Consider the following 25,273-nt stretch of genomic DNA (forward strand, 5'->3'; position numbering starts at 1 on the left):
CTCTGGAGAATCCTGGCCGTAGCTGGAGGCTACTAGAGTACACACAGACAGTGGAGCTTGTTGCGTGGTGGCGATGTCTCGCAGATAATACAAGTACAAGTCTAATTATATAATATATATATTTTATAAAAAAAAAAAGAAAATTATATAAAATAAAATTTTTTTTTTATCAAAAACGATGATACCGTGATATATACCGTTACCGTCTATGCTTCAAATTATACCGTGATATAAATTTTAGACCATACCGTCCACCCCTAACGTGAGGTGTTATGCTGTGTGACGTGAGGTGTGATGCTGTGTGACGTGAGGTGTGATGCTGTGTGACATGAGGTGTGATGCTGTGTGACATGAGGTGTGATGCTGTGTGACATGAGGTGTGATGATGTGTGATGTGAGGTGTGATGCTGTGTGACGTGAGGTGTTATGCTGTGTGACGTGAGGTGTGGTGATGTGTGACGTGAGGTGTGATGCTGTGTGACGTGAGGTGTTATGCTGTGTGACGTGAGGTGTGGTGATGTGTGACGTGAGGTGTGATGCTGTGTGAGGTGTGATGCTGTGTGACGTGAGGTGTGATTCTGTGTGACGTGAGGTGTGATGCTGTGTGACATGAGGTGTGATGCTGTGTGACATGAGGTGTGATGCTGTGTGACATGAGGTGTGATGCTGTGTGACGTGAGGTGTGATGCTGTGTGATGTGCCGTGGTGTTGCTGAGGTGTGATGCTGTGTGACGTGAGGTGTGATGCTGTGTGACGTGAGTAGGGATGGGAATTGATAGGATTCTATCCATACGATTCCATTATCGATTCTGCTTATCGATCCGATTCTTTATCGATTCCCTTATCGATTCCTGATCAATTTATAATTTAAATAAATAAATTGGAAATGCAACAGAACTAAGCTAGTTAGAATAACAACATGCAACTTGACATTTCTGATTGTCATTTATTGTTGAGCCCCCATGTCAGAAAAATACAAAAACTGTAAACAATTAAACATTAACTATAGCCTACACTTAAATAAAATAATGTATTTGAGATTCTCTTAAAATGTATTTATTTTTTTTGTTCTTAAACTAATTTAACACTTTGAGTGCCGGGACACGTCTTTTCACGTCTTTGCTGGCCATGCTAAAGTTGCCGGGGGACGCTGTACAGCGTCCTTATATCAATATTTCAAAAATCTGCGATCGGATTCATAATGTCCCTCCACTGGCCTGAGATCCACCAGCAGGACCCACTGAGCTCTCTGGCGGTTCAGGAGCGCCATCTGGTGGCCGATCGGCGCAATCGCCAAAACAGGATGTTGAATAGAGGTTGTCATGACGACCGTAGTACTTCCGGGCGCTCGCTATAGTTCATGTGACTCTGGCTCGTCACGCTACACGGTGATCGATTGCCAATAACTCGATAAACAACATGATTTGGACGTATATACCATTATACAAGCTGGAGATGGACCGGGTAAAAATATATCCCATAATGATAAAATTTCTACTCGACGATGATCGCCCAACGGCGCGCGGAGACTGGGGTGAGTTTCAGCGTGTAACGTTACCGTCTTCGATAATAACTGATATTATCAACATTTGACCCACATTAGATGATTGGTATAACGCTGCCCACGGAATTATAAACGCCCCCTCGCCCATCCGGTCAACATCAGATGACGTGTAGTAACTTCTAGAAGTACGTCTAGTTGGAATTTTTTATATCGCGCTGATTGCCATCAAACTGTATTTCATCATCAATATAATGCATTTGGGGCTATATATCACGTTCTGGAGAAAGCTGCAGAAAGAGATGAAAACATACTTATACATTAGACCATACTTTACTATGAATATGTGAATGAAAAAGTTTAACGTTGCTACACAATGAACAATACATATAGGACTTTGAATGGGCCCTAATAATGGCAATGTAGCAATAGAATTTAAAAAGTTATAGCCCTGCAAAGAAGGGGACTTTCTCCATAGACAAATAGCGCTGGCAATCTATGGTATATCATTAATTTAACCTTAGGCAACCAAAGTGTTAATCTATTGAATAACGACCTGTTGAATGTAACTACAGTTCAATATCTTAAACTAATTTAATCTATTGAACCGTAGTTGCATTCAACAGGTCGTTATTCCTCTGACTTCTCTGTCTTTTTCAGAGACACGCACGTACGCATGCACGCACGCACACACACACACACACACACACACACACACACACACACCCCGGAGCTCCCTCCCCGGGCCCCTGTCCTGTAAAGGTATTGGCTTGTGTTGCTACACGGACATGTTTGTATGTTGCACGGTACTTCCTGGCTTACTGACTAGTAAACTACAGTCAACGTGATCATCACACGTGAGGTGTGATGCTGTGTGACGTGAGGTGTGATGCTGTGTGACGTGAGGTGTGATGCTGTGTGACGTGCCGTGGTGTTTTTGCTGAGGTGTGATGCTGTGTGACGTGAGGTGTGATGCTGTGTGACGTGCCGTGGTGTTTTTGCTGAGGTGTGATGCTGTGTGACGTGCCGTGGTGTTTTTGCTGAGGTGTGATGCTGTGTGACGTGCCCTGGTGTTTTTGCTGAGGTGCGATGCGTCTTGTTTCAGCGGCAGCGACACCGTAAGAAGCAGGAGCAGGTGAAGCAGAGTGAAAACGTGGAGCAGGTGAGAAAACGCTGGAACCAGAGCACTAGAGCAGAGCTGGGCGACATGGACGAAATATCATAGCACCATATTTGTCTTGGTTTTGACGGGTGTTTAATTTCCAGCACCTATTTACGATATGATATGATATCTTTTTGATGTGTTTATGTTGTATACGATTGTCTACTTTATTCCAACCATCACAAATTCACTAGAATCAGAATCGGAATCAGAAAAGTCTTTATTGCCAAGCAGGGGTGTAAAGTACTTGAGTAATTGTACTTCGTTACAATACTTAAGTACTGTTTTGGGGAATTTGTACTTAACTCAAGTATTATTAGGTTTGTATACTTGTACTTTTACTCAATTACATTTCAGAGAAAAAAAAACATACTTTTTACTCCTTACATTTAAAATGCAGACCTAAAAACAATTTTAGTTATTTGTTTCTCTGGCCGAACTAACATTAACGTTATTAATCCTGCGGCCGCACTTTATTTAAAAACAGCCAATCAATGGAAAATGAACCCGCCCATATTGGCTGTCGAATTGATTGATTGATTGATTGATTGATTGAAAACTTTATTAACAGATTGCAGAATGGGTACAGTACAGCTCAATACATACAATTGTTAAGGGGATGCAGACCAGAGAAAGACTTTCGTCTTGTTTACATTAGGGTCCCCCATTTTCAATTCATCTACGTTCCATTACTTGTAAATCATGTTGGGACTACAATTGCCCTCTTTACCATCTGGATATGATGAAACACTGATATTGATTCACAATGATACATTTTGTTTTAATTTCTGATCCAGACTCTGCAGACTCCTCTACTAGCTTATATAGACTGTGGTACTGCCTGTGATCTCATCCACTCGTATCTGGACGTCTATTCTTTGCCCGTCTGTCTAATTTACTGACACCGCTGTCGGAGGCTGTACCGTGCTCATTTTTAACCCATAAGGACCCACAGTGACACAGGTGTCACATGTACTTTACATGTTCTGGAAATTTCCATAATTATAAAGCTTTATCCTTGATTTTACCTCATGAAGTCTCAAAGGGACACCGGTGGAACATCCTGGTCGGTCATGTGAAAGATCGAGTAGCCTCCAGTTGCAACCGCGGAGCGAGCCCCTCTAGACGCTGTGGCAGGCGCGCGCTGATTGGCGCTAGCGCTAGCGTCACTCCACATTGGGCCTAGCCCCTCCCCCTTGACCAAGCTCTGTGTGTGTGTGTATCTCAGGCGTGCTGGGCCAATTATTTAAAAACCCATGCTGATTGGTCCTTGTGCAAGACTAGAACACGGGGAGCTTTGATTAAACACCTGCTATTAGAAGAATAGACAGTCAGATTTCTTTTTTTACTTTTACTTTTTAGTACTTAAAAGTAGAGTTTAAGTAAGTAGAAACTTTTTAACTTTTACTCAAGTGTGTTTTTAGCCAGATACTCTGACTTTTACTTGAGTAAAACTTTTAGACGGTACCCACACTTTCACTTAAGTATAATTTCTGGGTACTTTTTACACCCCTGTTGCCAAGTGAGTTTACTTTGCACATTCAAGGAATTTGAATAAAATATACAATAGAATATAGGTCGGGGCTGTACAATTGTGCAGGATTGTAGTTGAGTATATACACTAAATTAGAATAGAAAGACAGTGGAACAGAACATGTAATAGGGCTGTGCAATTGTGCAGAAAATATGAAGAGTATACTCAAACAAATATAGTATATGGGCAAATATAATAGTGTTACTGCAGCAATGTGCAATTTTATATATATATTTGATCAAATATGTTGTTGATGACGGTATTGTAAAAACGCACACCATTGTGTGGATCCATGGCTGTGTACATTTAAAAACAAGGCAAGGCAGCCTGTGCCTCCCAGCCCTACTGAGGAATACACTGCACTGATTGTCCTCCGGTGTATTTGGTCAGAAACCATTTGTCTTCCGCCGCCTTTAACCTTTAACCTTTAGGAGGATGATGACGACGAGGAGGACGGTGTCGGCGAGTCCGAACTGGAAGAGAGCGAGTCCGAAGTGGAGGAGGAGGAGGCAGAAACGGTGGAGAGAAAGGAGGAGAAACCAGCCGTCTCCCGTGACAAGTGTGTTCCTGCTGCCCCAGCCCCCTCAGGGACCAAAGGGCCCCAGAAGACCCCAGCCAGACCCAGTGAAGAGGTAGGGACGAGAGGAGAGACCCGGGACGCGTCTATTAGTTTCCTAACGCATTTATACTTCCGCATTCACGTTTTGCGCTCTGATTGGCCACTGCTGTTTCTGGGCGCACCAATCGTGTGACGGCAAGTTCTTTCGCCGGTTAAGCTTAGGCACTCTTTCGAAGTTGGTTAAGGTTAGAGTTTGTCTTAGAGCAGGCCGATAGAACGCCAGCCCTGATTCCAAACTCTAACCTTAACCAACTTCGAAAGAGTCGCCTAAGCTTAACCAGTGATAAACTAGGCGTTAGGTAGTTTGCTGCTGGTCGCGGCGGAAATGGGCGCGTCACGCGATTGGGCGCACATGTCACATGACCAGAAACGTCAGTGGCCAATCAGATGGCACCAGAAACGGCAGTGGCCAATCAGATGGCACCAGAAACGGCAGTGGCCAATCGGATTCGCAAAGCGCGAACGCGGAAGCATAAATGCGTTAGGAAACGAATAGACGCGACCCGGGACGGTAAAGCAACAGTTGTGATTGGAGGATCAAGAAAAGAGGGTGGGGTTTGAGACCGGTCAATGGAGCACTGCGGGTGAATAGATGCGTCTGTCCCCCACGGGTCGGCTGTGACCCAAACGTGGATCACTACTAGACATTCTCACATGCTTTTGGTTGAAGAACTTACAGGACCAGTGTGTCGTCCGACATAAGCCACAATATTACATTTATATCTCATTTACATTTAGTAATTTAGCTGAAGCTTTTATCCAAAGCGAGGGGTACACCTCTGTGGCATTGTTCGTCTAGCAGTGCAGAGTGCTACACTCTGAGCACATAGTAGTATAGACATATTAGCGTAGTAGTATAGGCATAGTACATAGTAGATAGTAGTATAGACATATTAGAATAGTAGGTAGTAGTATAGTACATAGTAGATAGTAGTATGGACATATTAGCATAGTAGGTAGTAGTATAGGCATAGTACATAGTAGATAGTAGTATATACATTGTAGCATAGTAGATAATAGTATAGGCATAGTAGCATAGTAGTATAGGCATAGTAGATAGTAGTATAGGCATAGTATCATAGTACATCATAGTAAAAGACTAAGAAGGATTGATTGATTGATTTATTGATATTGATTTAAAGTGGGTTGTTTTTCATTACATGAACATCGCAGACATCTTGATTGGCAACAACAACAACGCAGACATCTTGATTGGCAACAACAACAACAACAACAGATTATTGTAATCAAATAACATATGATACTCATTATAATGACCATGGCCAATGAGTTGTGTTTATACGGCATGTGACTTCATGGTCAATTATTCCAAACCAGCTGAGAAAACACTTGTTTTTGAATTGATACCAACTTCCGTCCCCACGTCACTCTCTCAGTCTCTCTCTCCCACTCTCTGTAACCCCCCTGTCACCCCCCCCCCCCCCCGTCACCCCAGGAGCCGGAGTGGGACGTGAGCAGTGCCTTCTTTGCCAACGCCGCCAGTCACATCAAACCCAAGGGCTCAAACCGCAAGTCCAAGGAGAACAAGGAGAACGAGGCCCGGAGCAGAGAGGTGAGCGGACGCCGGAGACTCCAGTGAGATCAGGGTTAGGAGCAGAGAGGTGAGCGGACGCCGGAGACTCCAGTGAGGTCAGGGTTAGGAGCAGAGAGGTGAGCGGACGCCGGAGACTCCAGTGAGGTCAGGGTTCGGAGCAGAGAGGTGAGCGGACGCCGGACACTCCAGTGAGGTCAGGGTTAGGTGTGAGGGCCGGCGATCCACTCCACTGGTCAAATTACTTACTCGTGAGTAGTACGTCCGTTGATAAAGAAAAGCAATGTCCACAGCCGCTCCAGTGTGTATAGTAAAGATATTCAAATGGTTTATTTGCAAAGTCTTTCTTTACAGAAGTGGTCCTAGCTCTACTTTCCTAAATATTCCTGTCACTTAGTCATACACATACTACTACAAGGTAAGAAAACTGTATTTTCCCAGTCTCCAAAATCACCGCCGACTCGACACATGGAAATTCCTTCGCAAGGTGGAAGCCGCAAATCCACTGGTTGGCTTCTGGCTTCAGTCCTCTGTTTGGTCCTATCCAGTCTGGTCGAAGCTGCAAAGAGGCCGTTCTTCTTCTTCTTATTATTTGATTTTCCGGCAGTGTAGATGCATCGTGGCGTATTACTGCCCTCCGCAATTCTTTTGATGGGCTCTTCTTCTTCTTTTCCCGCAGTCTACTGGATCCCGTCATCCCCTACATTGTCCATTGGAGTGCAGCTAATGCTGCTACTTCCTGTCTGAGCTCCCCTCCGCGGGAGCCTCCTTGCCCCCTGCGATCTTATTCTGGGCTGCTTAGTCCCTCTCAGCCCCCACACCCAATTCCCTAACCACCTCCTCCCATTTCAGACCTTCCATTCCCAAATGTTGAACCGCTATCCTAACAATCATCTTCACCCTCTCTGTTTTACCCTTAGCCTCTGCCAGACCAGTAACTACCCCTGCCACGAAGGCCACAATACCTAATTTCTCCTCCCTTACCCTCTCTCTATCCTCCTGCTCTACCCTCTCTGCCAAATGCCCTTCTCCAACCCCCTGCACCCTTTCTTGGCTTCCCTGTCCTACCCTGCTAACCGCCTCAGCATACGATAACTTACCCGTCCTTCTCACTCTCCGAACCGCGACCTCCTTCTTCATCACCTCAAACTCCTTCTTCATCACCTCACACCCCCTAAACGTTCTAACTGAACGCCCGCTTATATAGAGACCCAAAGGCTCTAGAATGTTCGGTTATGACCTCATACAGTGACATCACGAAGATTCCAGGACCTTCTATCAGGACGTCCATACGGTGGTTCCAGAATGTTTTACGTTCTAGCATGTCCTACTATGACCTCACCCCACATGTTCCAGACTGTTTTATGTTCCAGAAAGATCTATTAAGACGTCACCACAAACGTTCTATAGGGTTCTAGGTTCCAGAATGCTCTATTATGACAAATACGACGGTTCAATGACTATCTAAATCCAATTAATATTAAACATTCATATAATACAATAACTGAAATATATATAGCTTTGGCTCTTACATTAGGGTTAGGAGCAGAGAGGTGAGCGGACGCCAGAGACTCCAGTGAGATCAGGGTTAGGAGCAGAGAGGTGAAGCATTTTGTATGAAAGTATTCTGTACTTCTGTATGACAACTATTAAAGAACTTGAACTTGAACTTGAGCGGACGCCAGAGACTCCAGTGAGATCAGGGTTAGGAGCAGAGAGGTGAGCGGACGCCAGAGACTCCAGTGAGGTCAGGGTTAGAGGCAGAGAGGTGAGCAGTGAGATCAGGGTTAGGAGCAGAGAGGTGAGCAGTGAGATCAGGGTTAGGAGCAGAGAGGTGAGCAGTGAGATCAGGGTTAGGAGCAGAGAGGTGAGCAGTGAGATCAGGGTTAGTTAGGAGCAGAGAGGTGAGCCTGGGTGAAAATACTATAGGCCAGAAAACAAACGCTCACCAATCGGGCGCGACGTTGCGTAAAATACGTGGAATTACTTTGACTGCTTTGTTCTTACATTACCTTGGAAGTTGCAATATTCAGTCGATCGTGGGTAAAGTGCAATGTTTATAATCCCAGCATTGTTTTTACAAACAATCAACTATTATATAGCAACTTTTGCGCCATCTGCGCGACCAAAGTAGCACGATAACAAAGTAATTTCACGCCTCTGCGTTACGTCGCACCCAATCGGCGAGCATTTGCTTTGTGGTCTATGGTATTTCCAGCCTACCTCATACTATATATACTATACCAGCTATGTAGATCCATGAGTGGGAGTCGTGTGGTTGTTTTGACAGCAGAGTCTGCTGCTCTGGCAGGTCTGAAGTCTAGAATACGGCCAGGTGAACTCTGGGTGGGTGGCGTTGTAAACAGTTCTTGGAATGTCTCGCTGTACTCTGCTCTACTGTAGGGGGAAACCTGGGCGCTCCTGTCACAAATCACACAGGACCAGTGAGGCGCTTTACCTGTAGGAGTAGATTATGTCAGACTTGTAGTAAGTTCGCAGTAGCAAAAAGGAGTACGCATATGTACTCGGATGTTTGCAGGGTATCTGTGGGGTATTCAAAAAGTCTTAAAAAGTATAACATCTATAATTCTCAATTTAAGGCCGTAAAAGGTATTGGTCTTAAATTGAATTTGCACAGGTATAAATATTGCTTGGTGCGTCTGGCAAGAGTTTGTATGGAACGTGTGAGAATTAAAATTGTAAGTGCCGTAGTATTAAAAAGTCTTATATTTAACTTGTTGAAACCTGCAGATAGAATAGACATAGAAATATACCTTACCTTAGCCAGAGGGTTTTCCAAAAATAATAATTCCCAGTGATTGCATCGCTATTGCGATTACCCGTGTATATGTCTATACTCGTGTATACGGGAAATAGGCTTCAGGCAAAATAATCTCAAGGCTATCGCTGTAAGAGAATAGGTGTATCCACACCATGCTGTTCCAGTTCAGAAGGTAGGCGATACTACCACCTGGTGATATTCGATCGTCATTGCAATTCCAACGTAGGCAGATGAGCCAGGGAGACCTAGAGGGCTCCGGCTGAACAGGGATCAAAGGATCAAAACCAGAGAAATCTCGGGTATGACGCTCAACGCATGGCGAGATAACCCGACTTATCTCGGGTATGGCGCCCTCATACTTTTTTGCCATGTTTTTTATGCCAAAATATTTTTCTCCAAGTAACTAGTAAGTTACTGATGGGTTTAGATGAATGTAGTGAAATAAAAAGTACAGTTAATTTTCCTAAAAGTATAAAGTTCCCGAAAAGTACAAGTAGCTTGAAATTGTACTTAAGTACAGTGCTTGAGTCAAAATACTTCCTTATTTTCCACCACTGAGAGCTTGATTGTGTCATTGCGGTCTTGCACGTCAAATGAAAAAGACAACAATCTCGTTGCAGGTGAACGGAACGGACGCCGTGTGCAAGAGGAGCGCCTCGCTGACAGGTAATGTCTGCTGCATGGGGGCGTGTCGGGGGGGCAAACGAAACAAAAGCACCAGTCCACCACGTTATTCATTACAGTGAAAACCAAAACCCCAGTGACTAATGGGAGGTGGACTCTCACGCCTCTCTGTGCAAACACGTGTGAAGACTCGGATCACTCACTTTCTCTTTGTCTTTAGAGAAAGGGATCAAGTTGGTGCAGGAGGGTCGGTATATCCAGGCTGTCAGCATGTTCACAGAGGCCATCAGATACGACCCCAAGGACTACAGGTACACACACACACACATACATACATACATACATACATACATACATACATACATACATACATACATACATACATACATACATACATACATACATACATACATACATACATACATACATACATACATACATATGTAACGGATGGTATCGTGAAGCGCAGTCAAGAAGGACTGGGGTGAGTAGCGGTGCTATGGGTTAAACTCACTCTCACATCCTCAAAAGACGCATAAACCCATTACTTAGAAGTGGATTCACCTCTTGGTATAGCGGTCTGTGTTGCTGCCTGCAGTGTGGGAGACTGGGGTTCGACTCCCACTCGGGGCATCGAAGTTTGAGGTGACGTTGTAACAACCGTTACACATACACACATACATACATACATACATATATACACAGACACATACATACATACACTAAGGCTGAGCCCGAATGTTCGAACGTTCGTTCGTTACGTTAACATTCAAATTCTAAATCAAAATTCGATTGTCTATTCATTCTGTTCATTCACTTTATTCAAATTGAGGATTTAGTTTGAGGATATTTATAAAAAAAAATGTATTCCTCTAATAGTAACCCCGGCTTGTATTTGTTTCAACTGTAGCGGATACCAGGCTTGTATTAGGAGGAAGCATGTATAAGAGAGAGGCCTATATTTCTAATTTTCAAACGGATCATAATGAATAAATCAACATTTTCTGTCAGTTTGAACCCAGTAAAATGTACTGGGTTCATTTATTGAAACCAAGTACTGTATGAAATACGGTAGTAAACAGTGCAATTACAGGTGGTCAAAAAAAGTTAAATAAAGTAAAATAGTGCAATCACAATACTGGTATAATAATAATAACTTCATTTTATACAATTCTGAGGTAGGCTTACTCTCTTGGTAAACATTAACACCATACCATTATATGGTATTTACTGCACAGCCAGGCCAGCATATAACAACAATAACAAAATATATTGCCTATGGTAAATCCGTTGAGGGAAATACCGTAATTCCTCTAATATACATGAAACCCACTTGCTGTGACGCAAATGTCCCGACGGCGGCTCGTCCCGGTGGCTCGGCGAGTGATGATGATGTAGCTGTGGTGGAAGCAGAGAGGGTAATGATGATGCAGCTGTGGTGGAAGCAGAGAGGGTAATGATGATGCAGCTGTGGTGGAAGCAGAGAGGGTAATGATGATGCAGCTGTGGTGGAAGCAGAGAGGGTAATGATGATGCAGCTGTGGTGGAAGCAGAGAGGGTAATGATGATGCAGCTGTGGTGGAAGCAGAGAGGGTAATGATGATGCAGCTGTGGTGGAAGCAGAGAGGGTAATGATGATGCAGCTGTGGTGGAAGCAGAGAGGGTAATGATGATGCAGCTGTGATGGAAGCAGAGAGGGTAATGATGTAGCTGTGGTGGAAGCAGAGGGTAATGATGATGCAGCTGTGGTGGAAGCAGAGAGGGTAATGATGCAGCTGTGATGGAAGCAGAGAGGGTAATGATGCAGCTGTGTGGTGGAAGCAGAGAGGGTAATGATGCAGCTGTGGTGGAAGCAGAGAGGGTAATGATGCAGCTGTGTGGTGGAAGCAGAGAGGGTAATGATGATGCAGCTGTGGTGGAAGCAGAGAGGGTAATGATGATGCAGCTGTGGTGGAAGCAGAGAGGGTAATGATGCAGCTGTGATGGAAGCAGAGAGGGTAATGATGCAGCTGTGATGGAAGCAGAGAGGGTAATGATGATGCAGCTGTGGTGGAAGCAGAGAGGGTAATGATGCAGCTGTGATGGAAGCAGAGAGGGTAATGATGCAGCTGTGTGGTGGAAGCAGAGAGGGTAATGATGCAGCTGTGATGGAAGCAGAGAGGGTAATGATGCAGCTGTGATGGAAGCAGAGAGGGTAATGATGCAGCTGTGGTGGAAGCAGAGAGGGTAATGATGCAGCTGTGGTGGAAGCAGAGAGGGTAATGATGCAGCTGTGATGGAAGCAGAGAGGGTAATGATGATGCAGCTGTGGTGGAAGCAGAGAGGGTAATGATGATGCAGCTGTGATGGAAGCAGAGAGGGTAATGATGTAGCTGTGGTGGAGGCAGAGGGTAATGATGATGCAGCTGTGGTGGAAGCAGAGAGGGTAATGATGCAGCTGTGATGGAAGCAGAGAGGGTAATGATGCAGCTGTGTGGTGGAAGCAGAGAGGGTAATGATGATGCAGCTGTGGTGGAAGCAGAGAGGGTAATGATGATGTAGCTGTGGTGGAAGCAGAGGGTAATGATGATGCAGCTGTGGTGGAAGCAGAGAGGGTAATGATGCAGCTGTGATGGAAGCAGAGAGGGTAATGATGCAGCTGTGTGGTGGAAGCAGAGAGGGTAATGATGCAGCTGTGGTGGAAGCAGAGAGGGTAATGATGCAGCTGTGATGGAAGCAGAGAGGGTAATGATGCAGCTGTGATGGAAGCAGAGAGGGTAATGATGATGCAGCTGTGGTGGAAGCAGAGAGGGTAATGATACAGCTGTGATGGAAGCAGAGAGGGTAATGATGCAGCTGTGTGGTGGAAGCAGAGAGGGTAATGATGCAGCTGTGATGGAAGCAGAGAGGGTAATGATGCAGCTGTGTGGTGGAAGCAGAGAGGGTAATGATGATGCAGCTGTGGTGGAAGCAGAGAGGATAATGATGATGCAGCTGTGGTGGAAGCAGAGAGGGTAATGATGCAGCTGTGTGGTGGAAGCAGAGAGGGTAATGATGATGCAGCTGTGGTGGAAGCAGAGAGGATAATGATGATGCAGCTGTGGTGGAAGCAGAGAGGGTAATGATGATGCAGCTGTGGTGGAAGCAGAGAGGATAATGATGATGCAGCTGTGGTGGAAGCAGAGAGGGTAATGATGATGCAGCTGTGGTGGAAGGGGAGAGGAATGGGAGGAAGAGGTGTGAACGGAGGCCCCAAAGGAAAACCTAAACACACCGATCTGATACTCAATATGGGAATCGGGGCTGATGCTGGAGAAATGTGATGCATGGGTACCGGCCACCTGGCGGTCCACTCCACGATGGATCTACTGCCAAGTTGTCCTGGAGCGTCGTCCTCCACTAACAGCAGTGCAGCGGATGGTTCAGAACAGGGCAGATGTTCACAGCTTGGGTACAATGGGTACAAATTATACAAATATACAATAACCCCCCCCTCTTGTCTGTCAGCTGCATTATATTGAGCCACTAACCACATGAGCATACTTGACAACTATCAGTATCTGTCTAACATAGCTGCGGGGTATTAAAAAGTATTACATTCATAATTCTCAATTTAAGCCCTTAAAAGGTATTCAAACATTTTACATTTCATTTGCAATCGACTGTCGGGAGATGAAATAATATTAAATGTATGAAATGTTTTTGTATTTAAGTAATTTTTTGCTGGGCTACCGGGAGCTTGGTGCGTCTGGCGAGAGCATTTAAGTTGGTCGCCAGTTCAGTGTCGCTATGTGTTTATTTAAATTTGGCTCTAAGTGGTATTAAATAGGTCTTAAAAAGTCTTAAATTTAACTTGTTGAAACCGGCAGATACCCTGTAACATTTAATATCTTTTAGATCGTGAAGTGCAATAAACCACAATGAATCCAGTGAAACCTCCATTATAACTTCTCAATTGCCCTAGGTTGTCAATCACAACAGTCGTGGGGGCGTTAGGGTTGAGAAAAGCGTGTAGTATGCAGCTGTTTTTGATTATTTAAACCATTAACAATTTGCTAATATCTAATTTTAACATTAGCCCGGAACAAAAAGATTAGCCCGGTACTTTGTATCCGCTGATAAGCAACGTTTAGGCATCGTGTCAGTGTTAAAGAAGTGTGTTCGGTGCTGCCCTGTGTATGAGCATTTGTTTGTCGACATCCCTGCACGCACACGCACACACACACACACACACACACACACACACACACACACACACACACACACACACACACACACACACACACACACACACACACACACAGAAATGCTCTCTCTTACTCTGTATCCTCTCTGTCTTTCTCTCTCTCGCTCTCTCTCTCTCTTCTCTCTCTCTCTCTCTCTCTCTCTCTCTCTCTCTCTCTCAAGTTTCAAGTTTCTTTAATAGTTGTCATACAGAAGTACAGAATACTTTCATTCAAAATGCTTCTTACTGTTACTCTCACTGTGTTCTCTCTCTCTCTCAATTCAAATGGGCTTTATTGACATGGGAAACATACGTTTACATTGCCAAACAAAACAAAGCAAAACAGAGAAATCAGAAGAAATCCGTACAGTACAGAATACATTTTTTGTGTGATTGACAGTGGGTGCATAGTCTGTCTTCTCTTGGGAGCCAGGTCTGCCTATGGCGGCCTTTCTCGATGGCTAGGCTGTGCTCGCTGAGTCTGTACCTAGTCAAGGCTCTCCTTAGTTTTGCTACAGTCACAGTGCTCAGCTATTCTGCCACTGTGTACTCTCTGCAATCGACTGTCGGGAGATGAAATAATATTAAATGTATGAAATGTTTTTGTATTTAAGTAATTTTTTGCGGTTCTACCGGGAGCTTGGTGCGTCTGGCGAGAGCATTTAAGTTGGTCGCCAGTTCAGTGTCGCTATGTGTTTATTTAAATTTGGCTCTAAGTGGTATTAAATAGGTCTTAAAAAGTCTTAAATTTAACTTGTTGAAACCGGCAGATACCCTGTAACATTTAATATCTTTTAGATCGTGAAGTGCAATAAACCACAATGAATCCAGTGAAACCTCCATTATAACTTCTCAATTGCCCTAGGTTGTCAATCACAACAGTCGTGGGGGCGTTAGGGTTGAGAAAAGCGGCAACAGAGGCCGTAAAATTACTTACAAGAGGTTATATAAGGCCTTGTCCAGACGAAGACGGAACCGATCTTTTTCGTTTTCATTTAAAAAATTGTTTTCCGTAAACACGAAATTGCCTCAAGAAATATGTGCGTCCAAACTAAACCACTGAAAACGCTATATCGCTGCCACTAATGTACAAAATAAACGTCTTTCCTGTTTTAGTCGCTCTTTTATTTTGAAACCCCCCGACCGGAAGTGTGGTTATTGTTGTTTTTCGCTAGCAGAACAACTTGTGTCGTCCGGTTCTGTGCTTTTGAGCTAACGCTAGATTCCAAAGGAGAGGAGAGAGACACTGCGGCTCACATGCGCAAATGCAGCTACAGGCAATCGATGATGAGGAGGAAGAGCTGCTGATTTTAATCGGCAGGAGAGCACGCCAAAGCCGTATAATAATATGGTGCGGTCATAGGCTCGACAGGGCAGCTCGAACTACCTGTTGTATTAAATGTATTGATTGTTTAACTTGTCCCTGTGTCCAGTCCTTTCGACTAGCCCCACCCATTCATTGTAAACAATGATGTATGTAATTCTATTAACGTTACTGTGTGTTGTAGCTATGTTAATAATGCGCATGCGGGTTAAGGGAAAGGTGGGCTATCGCGTCATCGGTTCAGGAAAGATGCTATAGGCTTGTAAAGACGGGAACACAAGGGTGGCGTTGATTGATTGATTTATTGCATCTTCAGATTTGTCCGCTCTGGGACCCATTATCAGAAAATAGTGTATTCAGGCTCCCAGAACGCGGTTCCGTGTGGACGAAAAGGTGCCTTAATTTGACTTCACCAAGCCATTATACTTTACAGCCCCATTAGTGGCTGTTTGTTTGTTTATGCTGAGTTATATTGAAAATGAATGCAAGTGATCTTGCTTGGGCTGGTTTTATTGCTTTTAGATTGATCATAATGACGCATGTAGTATGCAGCTGTTTTTGATTATTTAAACCATTAACAATTTGCTAATATCTAATTTTAACATTAGCCCGGAACAAAAAGATTAGCCCGGTACTTTGTATCCGCTGATAAGCAACGTTTAGGCATCGTGTCAGTGTTAAAGAAGTGTGTTCGGTGCTGCCCTGTGTATGAGCATTTGTTTGTCGACATCCCTGCACGCACGCACACACACACACACACACACACACACACACACACACACACACACACACACACACACACACACACACACACACACACACACACACACACACACACACAGAAATGCTCTCTCTTACTCTGTATCCTCTCTGTCTTTCTCTCTCTCTCTTGCTCTCTCTCTCTCTCTCTCTCTCTCTCATCTCTCTCTCTCTCTCTCTCTCTCAAGTTTCAAGTTCTTTAATAGTTGTCATACAGAAGTACAGAATACTTTCATACAAAATGCTTCTTACTGTTACTCTCACTGTGTTCTCTCTCTCTCTCAATTCAAATGGGCTTTATTGACATGGGAAACATACGTTTACATTGCCAAACAAAACAAAGCAAAACAGAGAAATCAGAAGAAATCCGTACAGTACAGAATACATTTTTTGTGTGATTGACAGTGGGTGTATTCCGCTGGATGTCCTTTTCTTGTCACGGCAGCTCACAAATCTTGCTGCTGTGTTTGCACATATAGCTATGGGAGTTTTGAGTTATTTCCCATGTTTTCAAAGTCTCTTTGGGTGTTTGAAATTTGTGGGAAGTATAGGTCTCTGATGTCTTGGTATAGTGGGCAGGTTGATAGGAACTTAGGAAGTGGAGCTCGGTTTCCACCTCGTCTTGTGTGCAGTGGGTGCATAGTCTGTCTTCTCTTGGGAGCCAGGTCTGCCTATGGCGGCCTTTCTCGATGGCTAGGCTGTGCTCGCTGAGTCTGTACCTAGTCAAGGCTCTCCTTAGTTTTGCTACAGTCACAGTGCTCAGGTATTCTGCCACTGTGTACTCTCTGTTTAGGGCCAAATAGCGTTCCAATTTCCATTATCTCTCTCTTACTCTGTGTTCCCTCTGTCTTTCTCTCCCCCCCTCTCTGTCTCTCTCTCTGTCTCTCTCTCTTTCCCCCTCTCTATCTCCCCCTCTCTCTCTCTCTCTCTCTCTCTCTCCTCTCTCCTCTCTCTCTCTCTCTCTCTCTCTCTCTCTCTCTCTCTCTCTCTCTCTCTCTCTCTCTCTCTCTCTCTCTCTCTCTCTCTCTCTCTCTCTCTCTCTCTCTCTCACACACACACACACACTCAAGTTTTTACTGTCCAATAAAGCACAGACCCCATAAAACGAATCCAAACAAACAGAGAAAAGAAATGTTAAATAACAATTTAACTGTTTCCACTCCTCGTCCAGGTTCTTTGGGAACCGCTCGTACTGCTACAGCTGCTTGGAGAAGTACCCGCAGGCGCTGGTGGACGCCGAGCGCTCCCTCCTGCTGGCTCCCGACTGGCCCAAGGGACACTTCCGCAAGGGCAGCGCCCTCATGGGCATGAAGGTGGGCACCTAACCCTAACCCCCCCCCGGCGTGGTGATAGTCACTGCATCACTATGTGGCACACAGAGTGTGAGGAAGCCACACCGATGGAATGGGTACAATGTCACACCTCACCGTGAGCGCGGCGGCGTGCATGACCTCATTACGTGTGTGTGTGTCTCTGTATGTGTGTGTGTGTGTCTCTCTCTGTATGTGTGTGTTTGTGTCTGTATGTATGTGTGTGTCTTTCTGTATGTGTTTGTGTGTCTCTGTATGTGTGTGTTTGTCTCTGTATGTATGTGTGTGTGTGTATCTCTGTATGTGTGTGTGTGTGTATCTCTGTATGTGTTTGTGTGTCTCTGTATGTGTGTGTGTGTTTGTCTCTGTATGGATGTGTGTGTCTTTCTGTATATGTGTGTGTGTCTCTGTATGTGTGTGTGTGTCTCTCTCTGTGTGTGTGTGTGTGTGTGTGTATCTCTGTATGTGTTTGTGGGTCTCTGTATGTGTGTGTGTGTGTGTTTGTCTCTGTATGTGTGTGTATCTGTATGTTTGTCTCTGTGTGTGTGTGTGTGTATCTCTGTGTGTTTGTGTGTCTGTATGTTTGTGTGTGTGTGTCTCTGTATGTGTGTGTGTATCTCTGTATGTGTTTGTGTGTCTCTGTATGTGTGTATGTATATGTGTGCATGTGTGTACATGTATATGTGTGTGTGTATGTGTGTGTGTACATGTATATGTATGTGTGTGTATATGTGTGTGTGTACATGTATATGTGTGTATGTGTACATGTATATATGTGTGTGTGTGTGTGTGTGTGTGTGTGTGTACATGTATATGTGTGTGTGAGTGTAGAGGTACAGTGAGGCGGAGCAGGCCATGCAGCAGGTGCTCCAGCTGGACCAGGACTGTGAGGAGGCGGTCAACGACCTCTTCAACTGCAAAGTGCTGCAGTTAATGGTGAGACGCTTTTTATATGTCTTCCAAAAGGGCCAAACTGGTTCTTAACCCTTTATCTGCCGGAGCTTATTCTCATCCTTGTATCCAGTCTGCCAGCTCTATTTGTCTATGGAGATGTTCACCTTCTTTGCAGGGCTATAACTTTTTAAATTGTATTGCTAAATTGACATTACTATGGCCCATTCAACATCGATTATCTATCGTTCAGGATGTAGGAATGTTTAACTTTTTCATTCACACATTCATACAAAAATGTATGCATTTATGCAGATCATCAAATGCAGTTTGATAGCGATTGACGCCAGATTAAAAATTTCAATTGTACAAGGTCCTAAACGTCATGACTCATCATCTGCTGGTGACCGGAGGGGGGGGGGGGGTCGTTTATAATGCAATGACCGACGTTAAATGATTCATGTAGTATGGGTGATATATAGATCATAGCAGTTTGTATGGATAATAATAATCAAAAACGCTGAAACTCACCGCAGCTTCCTCGTAGCGATGGGGGATGATACTGGAGCAAAAAGATCGCTATTATGGGATGTTGATCTATGCGATCCATTTCCAGGTTGTATAATACTATATACGTCCAAATAATGTTGTTTATTGAGGTATGGCAACTGTTGTGAAGGATCAGATTAAACCGAATATATATATATTTATTTATATATATATATTTAATAGTATTTGTATATCGTTTGATATCCCCTGTATATTCCTTGTACAATATGCACTGAATATCCCTTTAGTCTACTAAACAGCCCATAATAGTTTCATTCTACCATTGGACGAGAACCTGGCGCCGGCAGCCATACCCCTAGGTTCAAGTTCAATCGTGCCGCCCAACATGTCGTGGCAAGCCCGGTTCCGCGTAGGAATACGTCTGGCGAAATACGAATGGTACTATTTGTGCACAGCGCATATATATATGGCGCAAGTAAAGTAGAACTTTTTTTTAGTCCATTAGTTCTTTACCCTCCAACCGAGTAACAGACGCGAAGCCTCACCCACGACGTACGTGTGGTGCAGTAAGGCCTACTTGGCCTCAGAATAGGCATTGAGATATCGTGTGGATTAATAGTTGAATTGTCATAGTTTGGCACTATACCGTCGAGTTGGACGTATTTCTATTAAGCTAATAATAGTCTATTATGTATGGTGCATCGTTCGGTTAGAGTTATAAAGTTATCAGCACCCCCATCGTTCCTGACGTTATCTGGAGTCTTAACCAGGCTGGGCAGACCACTAGTGGTGCTTGCATCCGAGGAGCTCCGGGCCAGGACGAGCGGACCTGTACATTGGATTACTTTACCCGGACGACGGCGAGCCTTCCACGGCTTGGATTATGCTTTGGGTGCTTTGATTATTCCATGGATAACGGCCAACACTGCTGAGTGTTGGAACTACCCCCCGGAGAGGAGTCCAGGTGAGACGGCGCTCTACTCCAGTGAGGTTGCCTCACGTCTCTCCGTTGTGGACCGGCAGCTACCGTCCACCAGAGGGTCCAGCTGTATTCATCTGCGGACCGAGGTTCTGTGGGCACCGTGTTCAAGACTTTGAATTCTCCCAAGAAATCGTCGGCCAGATGGGATACCGCCAGCGGCTCTTCTAACCCCCCCTCCTACTGTCTTACAACCAGCGGGACCCCCCCCCCCCCTTAGTGTATCCAGCTATAATCATTTAAGTACCATCGCTATAGTTCCCTAAAGAACCAGGTTGTATACTTACTCCCTGCGTAACCAGAGATTGGACATTCAATATTGATTTACCTACGAATACTCATTTGCATACAAGTGTAAACAAGTGAACGTTGTATATACCTTTTGCTATATTAAATATTCGATTTGTACATTTGTGTGGACTTCGTTTCATCAGGTGGGAAAGTGTTCATCATATCTATATCATGTACTGGATGGCCAGAAGTTAAAGTACAAGAGGTAGTGGTTTAATAATACCATACTTAACAATACAGTCAGGGAATTGTACCCCTCAGTTAGGGCTGGGCGATATGGCCTAAATATGATATCACGATATTTTCTGAGTTCTGACCTTTCGGCGATACACGATACACATCACGATGTTTTTCTTTTTTACCCCAAACAATTCATTATGAGGCTTACCAAGACAGTATTTGATTTTGCAAGCTAACATTAAAGACAAAATAAAATACCCATGCATTTAGCATTTTTATATTATATATTAGATTTAGATTATTAGATTATATATTGCATATATTTAGCAATGAGATATTATATGATTTAGATATGAAATATGATGAATTGAAAATGGGGGACCCTGATGTAAACAAGACTAAAGTCTTTCTCTGGTCTGCATCCCCTTAACAATTGTATGTATTGAGCTGTACTGTACCCATTCTGCAATATGTTAATAAAGTTTTAAATCAATCAATCAATCAATAGCATTTTAATGAAACTACTGTATATATGTATGTCTCTAAATGTTTTGATGAATTGAAAATGGAGGACCCTTATGTAAAAAAGTCGAAAGTCTTTTTCTGGTCTTCATCCTCCTGTACTGTATTGTACCCATTCTGCAACCCTTTAACAAAGTCTTCACTCATTCATTCTGACGGAAACATATAATTTTGATTGACAGTCAAGTCTGCCAATTACGTCACAGCGCTTGCACCCGCCCTGCTGTTCTTAGCACCAATCGGTAAGCTCCTAGTTTTTTACTTCCTGAATGTCCTGTGGCTGAACAACGTCAACAAAGCTACTATCGTTAGCTCCCCGCGGCCGTCGAGTAGTAGACCAGTGCTAAACAGGATGACTAAATGAGGCATAATGATTTTACTACAACGAATGTTATAATAAAAGCCTTTCCATACATCTGTCTGATTGAAAACTTTATTAACAGACCGCGGAATGGGCATATCTCAGCACGGGCTGAGATATGAACGAGTAACGTGTGGACAGATTGACGCGACACAATCCTCTTGGGCAAAACATCACGATATCCACGATACGTTGAAAAAGTGTATCGTTAATGAACTGTACCCGATATTTATATAATATCGTCATATCGCCCAGCCCTACCCTCAGTTACAATTGGTCCTTCGAGCCGGAGGGTAACTAGTGTAATATTAATATAGTGTTATTAATATTAAAATGGCCTATGATGAACACTCCACGAAACGGTCCTCCTAACGTAGAACGCCCGCGGCGCCGACGACAGACACCTCAGTACTTAGAGGATTACGCTGTCAGTCAACTACCTAGCCTTCGACAAATGGTAAACGCGGTAAAAGTAGAAAGTAAAATTATGTCTGACCTTAACGACCAGGTTTCCCCGACCACAGAGGCCCTAGTAGGTTCTAATGTAACTGACCAAGCTCACGGTGGGGACCAGGAGGGAGCTGACATGCCTTTACCCCCCGCCAATACCGAAGAAGTAGTCCCCGACCAGCCCCGGGAGGAAGACAACCCTACAGAGAGAGAACTCTGCACGGAAGAAGAGGAGGAGAGCGCCGAGGAAATAGAGCTCCAGGACTCCCCAACGAGTACACCCAGGAGCGGCTCACCCAGGAGCGGCTCACCTCCACAACCGCCTTCCCCCAGCGAAGCGGAGAGGATGCTACAACAGGCGTTCCTCGTCAGCCTGACAGCCTCTACCGAACGTGACCGACTTCAGGGCGAACGCGATCGACTCCAAGCACAGCAACGGAGCGAAGAAGAGCGCACACACCTGGAGATGAGACGCCTTCAGACGGAAGAAAATATGGCAAGAGACCGGGCCGACGCCCAGCGCGCCGCTGCCGGTGCCCAAAGAGAAGCAGATCTCACCAAGCGCGAAGTCGAGCGCGACAAGTTACAAGCGCAGCTAATGGAGCAGCTGATCCGCAAGGCAACACCCTCTCCCTCCGCCAGGGGTTCAAGGAACTCGTCGAGACAACAGTCAAGGGCAGCGTCTCCTAACCGAGCAAGCGACCCTGAACTTGACCAACAGACCGAGCCTATACCCCCCGCAGACCCCCTTCCCAGACCGGTCCAAGCGAGACCCAGCTACAAGGAAGGAGCGGCATACACTGCGGAGAAGCTAAATAAACGATTACAGGATCTGGAAGACCTGATAGAGGAAGAAGAGGGAGAGGAGGAGAACCAAGCCCGACGACAGCACAGTACTCCACCGGACCAGGAGGTCCAGTACAGCCCAGGCTATACCCCCGCGGCGCTGCGCTACAGACCCCCGACTCTATTCACGGGTGAGCACGACGCACGACCAGCCCCGAGGAATAGCACCTGGACCAGCGGGCCATGGTACCCTGTCGGTACCAGCCCACAGAGAGGCGCAAGAGGGGACTCGCCTAGGAGGTCTCTCCCCCAACGCTCGCCGATGTATCAGCCATCCACGGCGTCATACATTGCCACGCCGTCGTTTCCAGACTTCACCTATGAGAATCGAGCACAGTACACGGAGCTCCGGATGTGCTTAGAGACAATGATGGTGGATGTCGCTGATGAACGCCACAAGTATGCAATATTACTGAAGCACCTGAAAGTACCGCGAGCGCACAATATAGCGCTAGCCTATGCCACCTCTACGACCCCATACACAGCGGCCCTAGCCGCGCTGGACCAGAGATATGGACGTATATGGGATTACGTAATCCAAGAGATAAGGCATATTGATCGCCTACCCCCAGCAACAGACAATCGCTCATTAGACGACCTGTCAATCAAAGTGCAGTCCCTGGTAGGGATGCTGGGAGCGCAACGGGAAAAGGGCATGCATGAGCTATACGCCAACTCTAACGTCGAGAGGATTTTGGAGAAGCTGCCACCCGCAAGACAAGAGCGTTTTAGGCGGCAGAGAGACTACCGGGATCCTAACGGCCCCGAACCATCCCTCCTTGATCTAGCCGACTTCCTGGCGAGAGAAGTCAGCAGCTTACGACTGGATACGTTCGGGCGGAGCACGCCAAGCTCCAGAGAGGGACCCAGGAGAATAAATGATGGAAGAAGATCGGTGACTGTCATGCACCAATCGGAGTCGGTACCGAGCAGTAAGAGCCACAGCACCCCCTCGAGAAAAGAGAAGTGGAAGATGGCGTGCCCCTACTGTGAGAAAGAACACTGGCTGTCACAATGTGACCTGTTCACAAAGATGAATGCAGAAGAAGTGAGTCAATGGATAAAGTCCAACAGGCGCTGTTACCGATGTGCGCGCAGTCACATGGCAGCCGAATGCCGCCTAAAGAAAAGGTGCAGTCGGTGCGACGGAGCCCATCTAGATATACTACACGACAGTAACAGAAGACGGCCTTCACCTGCACCATCGAGCGGCACCAAGGCAAGTGTCATGTACATTGACCCCGCCAGCAGCAGCGGCGCCCAAGTGCTCTTAAAGGTAGTCCGTGTGACATTGAGCTACCAAGATAAAGTCATGGACACTTACGCCGTCCTTGATGACGGGTCAGAGAAGACCCTTCTGCTCGCGTCCGCTGCGGCCCAGCTGGGACTGCGGGGGAGCGAGAACGAAATGACGATTCGGACAATAAGAAGAGATTTAAAGACGATAAAGGGCGAGAATGTCTCCTTCACTATCGCAGCAAACGGGCAGCCAGAGCGACGGTATAGGATTACAAATGCTTTCACCAGCCAAGAAATAGGACTATCGCAGTACACCTACCCTATCGCCAAGTTGATTGATAAATATGTGCACCTGCGACAACTACCTATCCCGCTCATAGACGGCGCTACCCCGACCCTGCTGATAGGCTCCGACCATGCAGAACTCATAGTCCCGATTGACCGGGTCCATACAGGACCCCGAGGCTGTCCTGCAGCAGTCGAGACCCGCCTCGGGTGGACACTACAAGGCCCCCTCGCTAAATCTCTCAACCGAACAGCAGCCACTAGCTGCCTCCACTCCAGAACGACAGAAGAAGACACCACTCTCCTGCAGCATGTCGAGAGGCTATGGACACTAGAGACAATGCCCTTTAAGAACGAAAAGAAAGATATTCGTTCTAAAGAAGACATTTACGCCATCAACCTACTCGAGCAAGGGACAAAGAGAGTCACAGTCGGCGGAGTGATGAGATACGCAACTCCACTCCTGAGGCGAGAGGGAATGCCCACCTTTCACGCAAAGAAAGACGCCACGGAGCGCTATCTATTGAACACGGAGCGGCGCCTAGCCAAAGACCCCGCTCAAGAGCGTGTGTACCGCGCTGAGATTGAGAAGCTAATCACAGCGGGACACGTGACAAAGATTGACATTAAAGAGGCCGATCAGACGACCGAATCATGGTACGTGCCGCATCACAAGGTCCATCACAACGGCAAGGATCGCATTGTGTTTAACTGCAGCTACCAGATCGGATCCCAAAATCTGAATAAAGAGCTCTTGCCCGGCCCCACACTCGGCCCCTCCCTACTAGGCGTGCTACTGCGCTTCCGCCAGGACAAGGTGGCTATCAGCGGGGATATCAAAGGGATGTTCCTGCAGGTGAGACTAGTGGAGGAGGACAAGCCCCTGCTGCGGTTCCTATGGAGAGAGAGGATCGGAGATGAGAACCCAGCCATCTACCAGTGGGAAGTACTCCCCTTCGGAACCACATGCAGCCCGTGCTGTGCTACATTTGCACTACAGAAACACGTCGCAGAGGACCCAGCAGCAGATGAAGAGGTCCGACACAGTGTGAAGAACAGTTTCTACGTGTACAACTGTTTACAAAGCGTTTCGACTCAAGAAGAAGCCGAGGCTCTCCTAATCAAGCTACGCGCCTCCCTGATCAAAGGCGGCTTTGATCTCAGGCAGTGGGCCAGCAGTGACCCGCACGTATTGCGCAGCCTCTCCCCCGCGGACAAGGCTGCCAGCAGCGAGACCTGGATGGCGACCATCCCAGGAGAAGCCCAAGAAATGACACTAGGACTAGTCTGGCGCTTCAAAACAGACTCGCTCCACTATAGACACAAACCCCTGACTCCAGATCAGGGA

General features: G+C 45.7%; 1 protein-coding gene across 1 annotated transcript in view; it reads left to right on the forward strand.

Moving 5' to 3' along the window:
- The window catches only part of LOC311234361 (uncharacterized protein), a 134,051-nt gene that overhangs the window by 68,263 nt on the left and 40,515 nt on the right, over window positions 1-25,273 (forward strand). The window contains exons 4-10 of the mRNA XM_084321515.1: window positions 2,607-2,663; window positions 4,629-4,829; window positions 6,273-6,389; window positions 9,771-9,816; window positions 9,995-10,085; window positions 17,233-17,374; window positions 18,203-18,307. Coding sequence (XP_084177641.1) covers window positions 2,607-2,663; window positions 4,629-4,829; window positions 6,273-6,389; window positions 9,771-9,816; window positions 9,995-10,085; window positions 17,233-17,374; window positions 18,203-18,307 — 759 coding nt within the window. The remainder of the gene's footprint in view (window positions 1-2,606; window positions 2,664-4,628; window positions 4,830-6,272; window positions 6,390-9,770; window positions 9,817-9,994; window positions 10,086-17,232; window positions 17,375-18,202; window positions 18,308-25,273) is intronic.

The sequence above is a fragment of the Notolepis coatsorum genome (genome assembly GCF_963971535.1).
Source record: "Notolepis coatsorum genome assembly, chromosome: 9".
Taxonomy (NCBI): Eukaryota; Metazoa; Chordata; class Actinopteri; order Aulopiformes; family Paralepididae; genus Notolepis; species Notolepis coatsorum.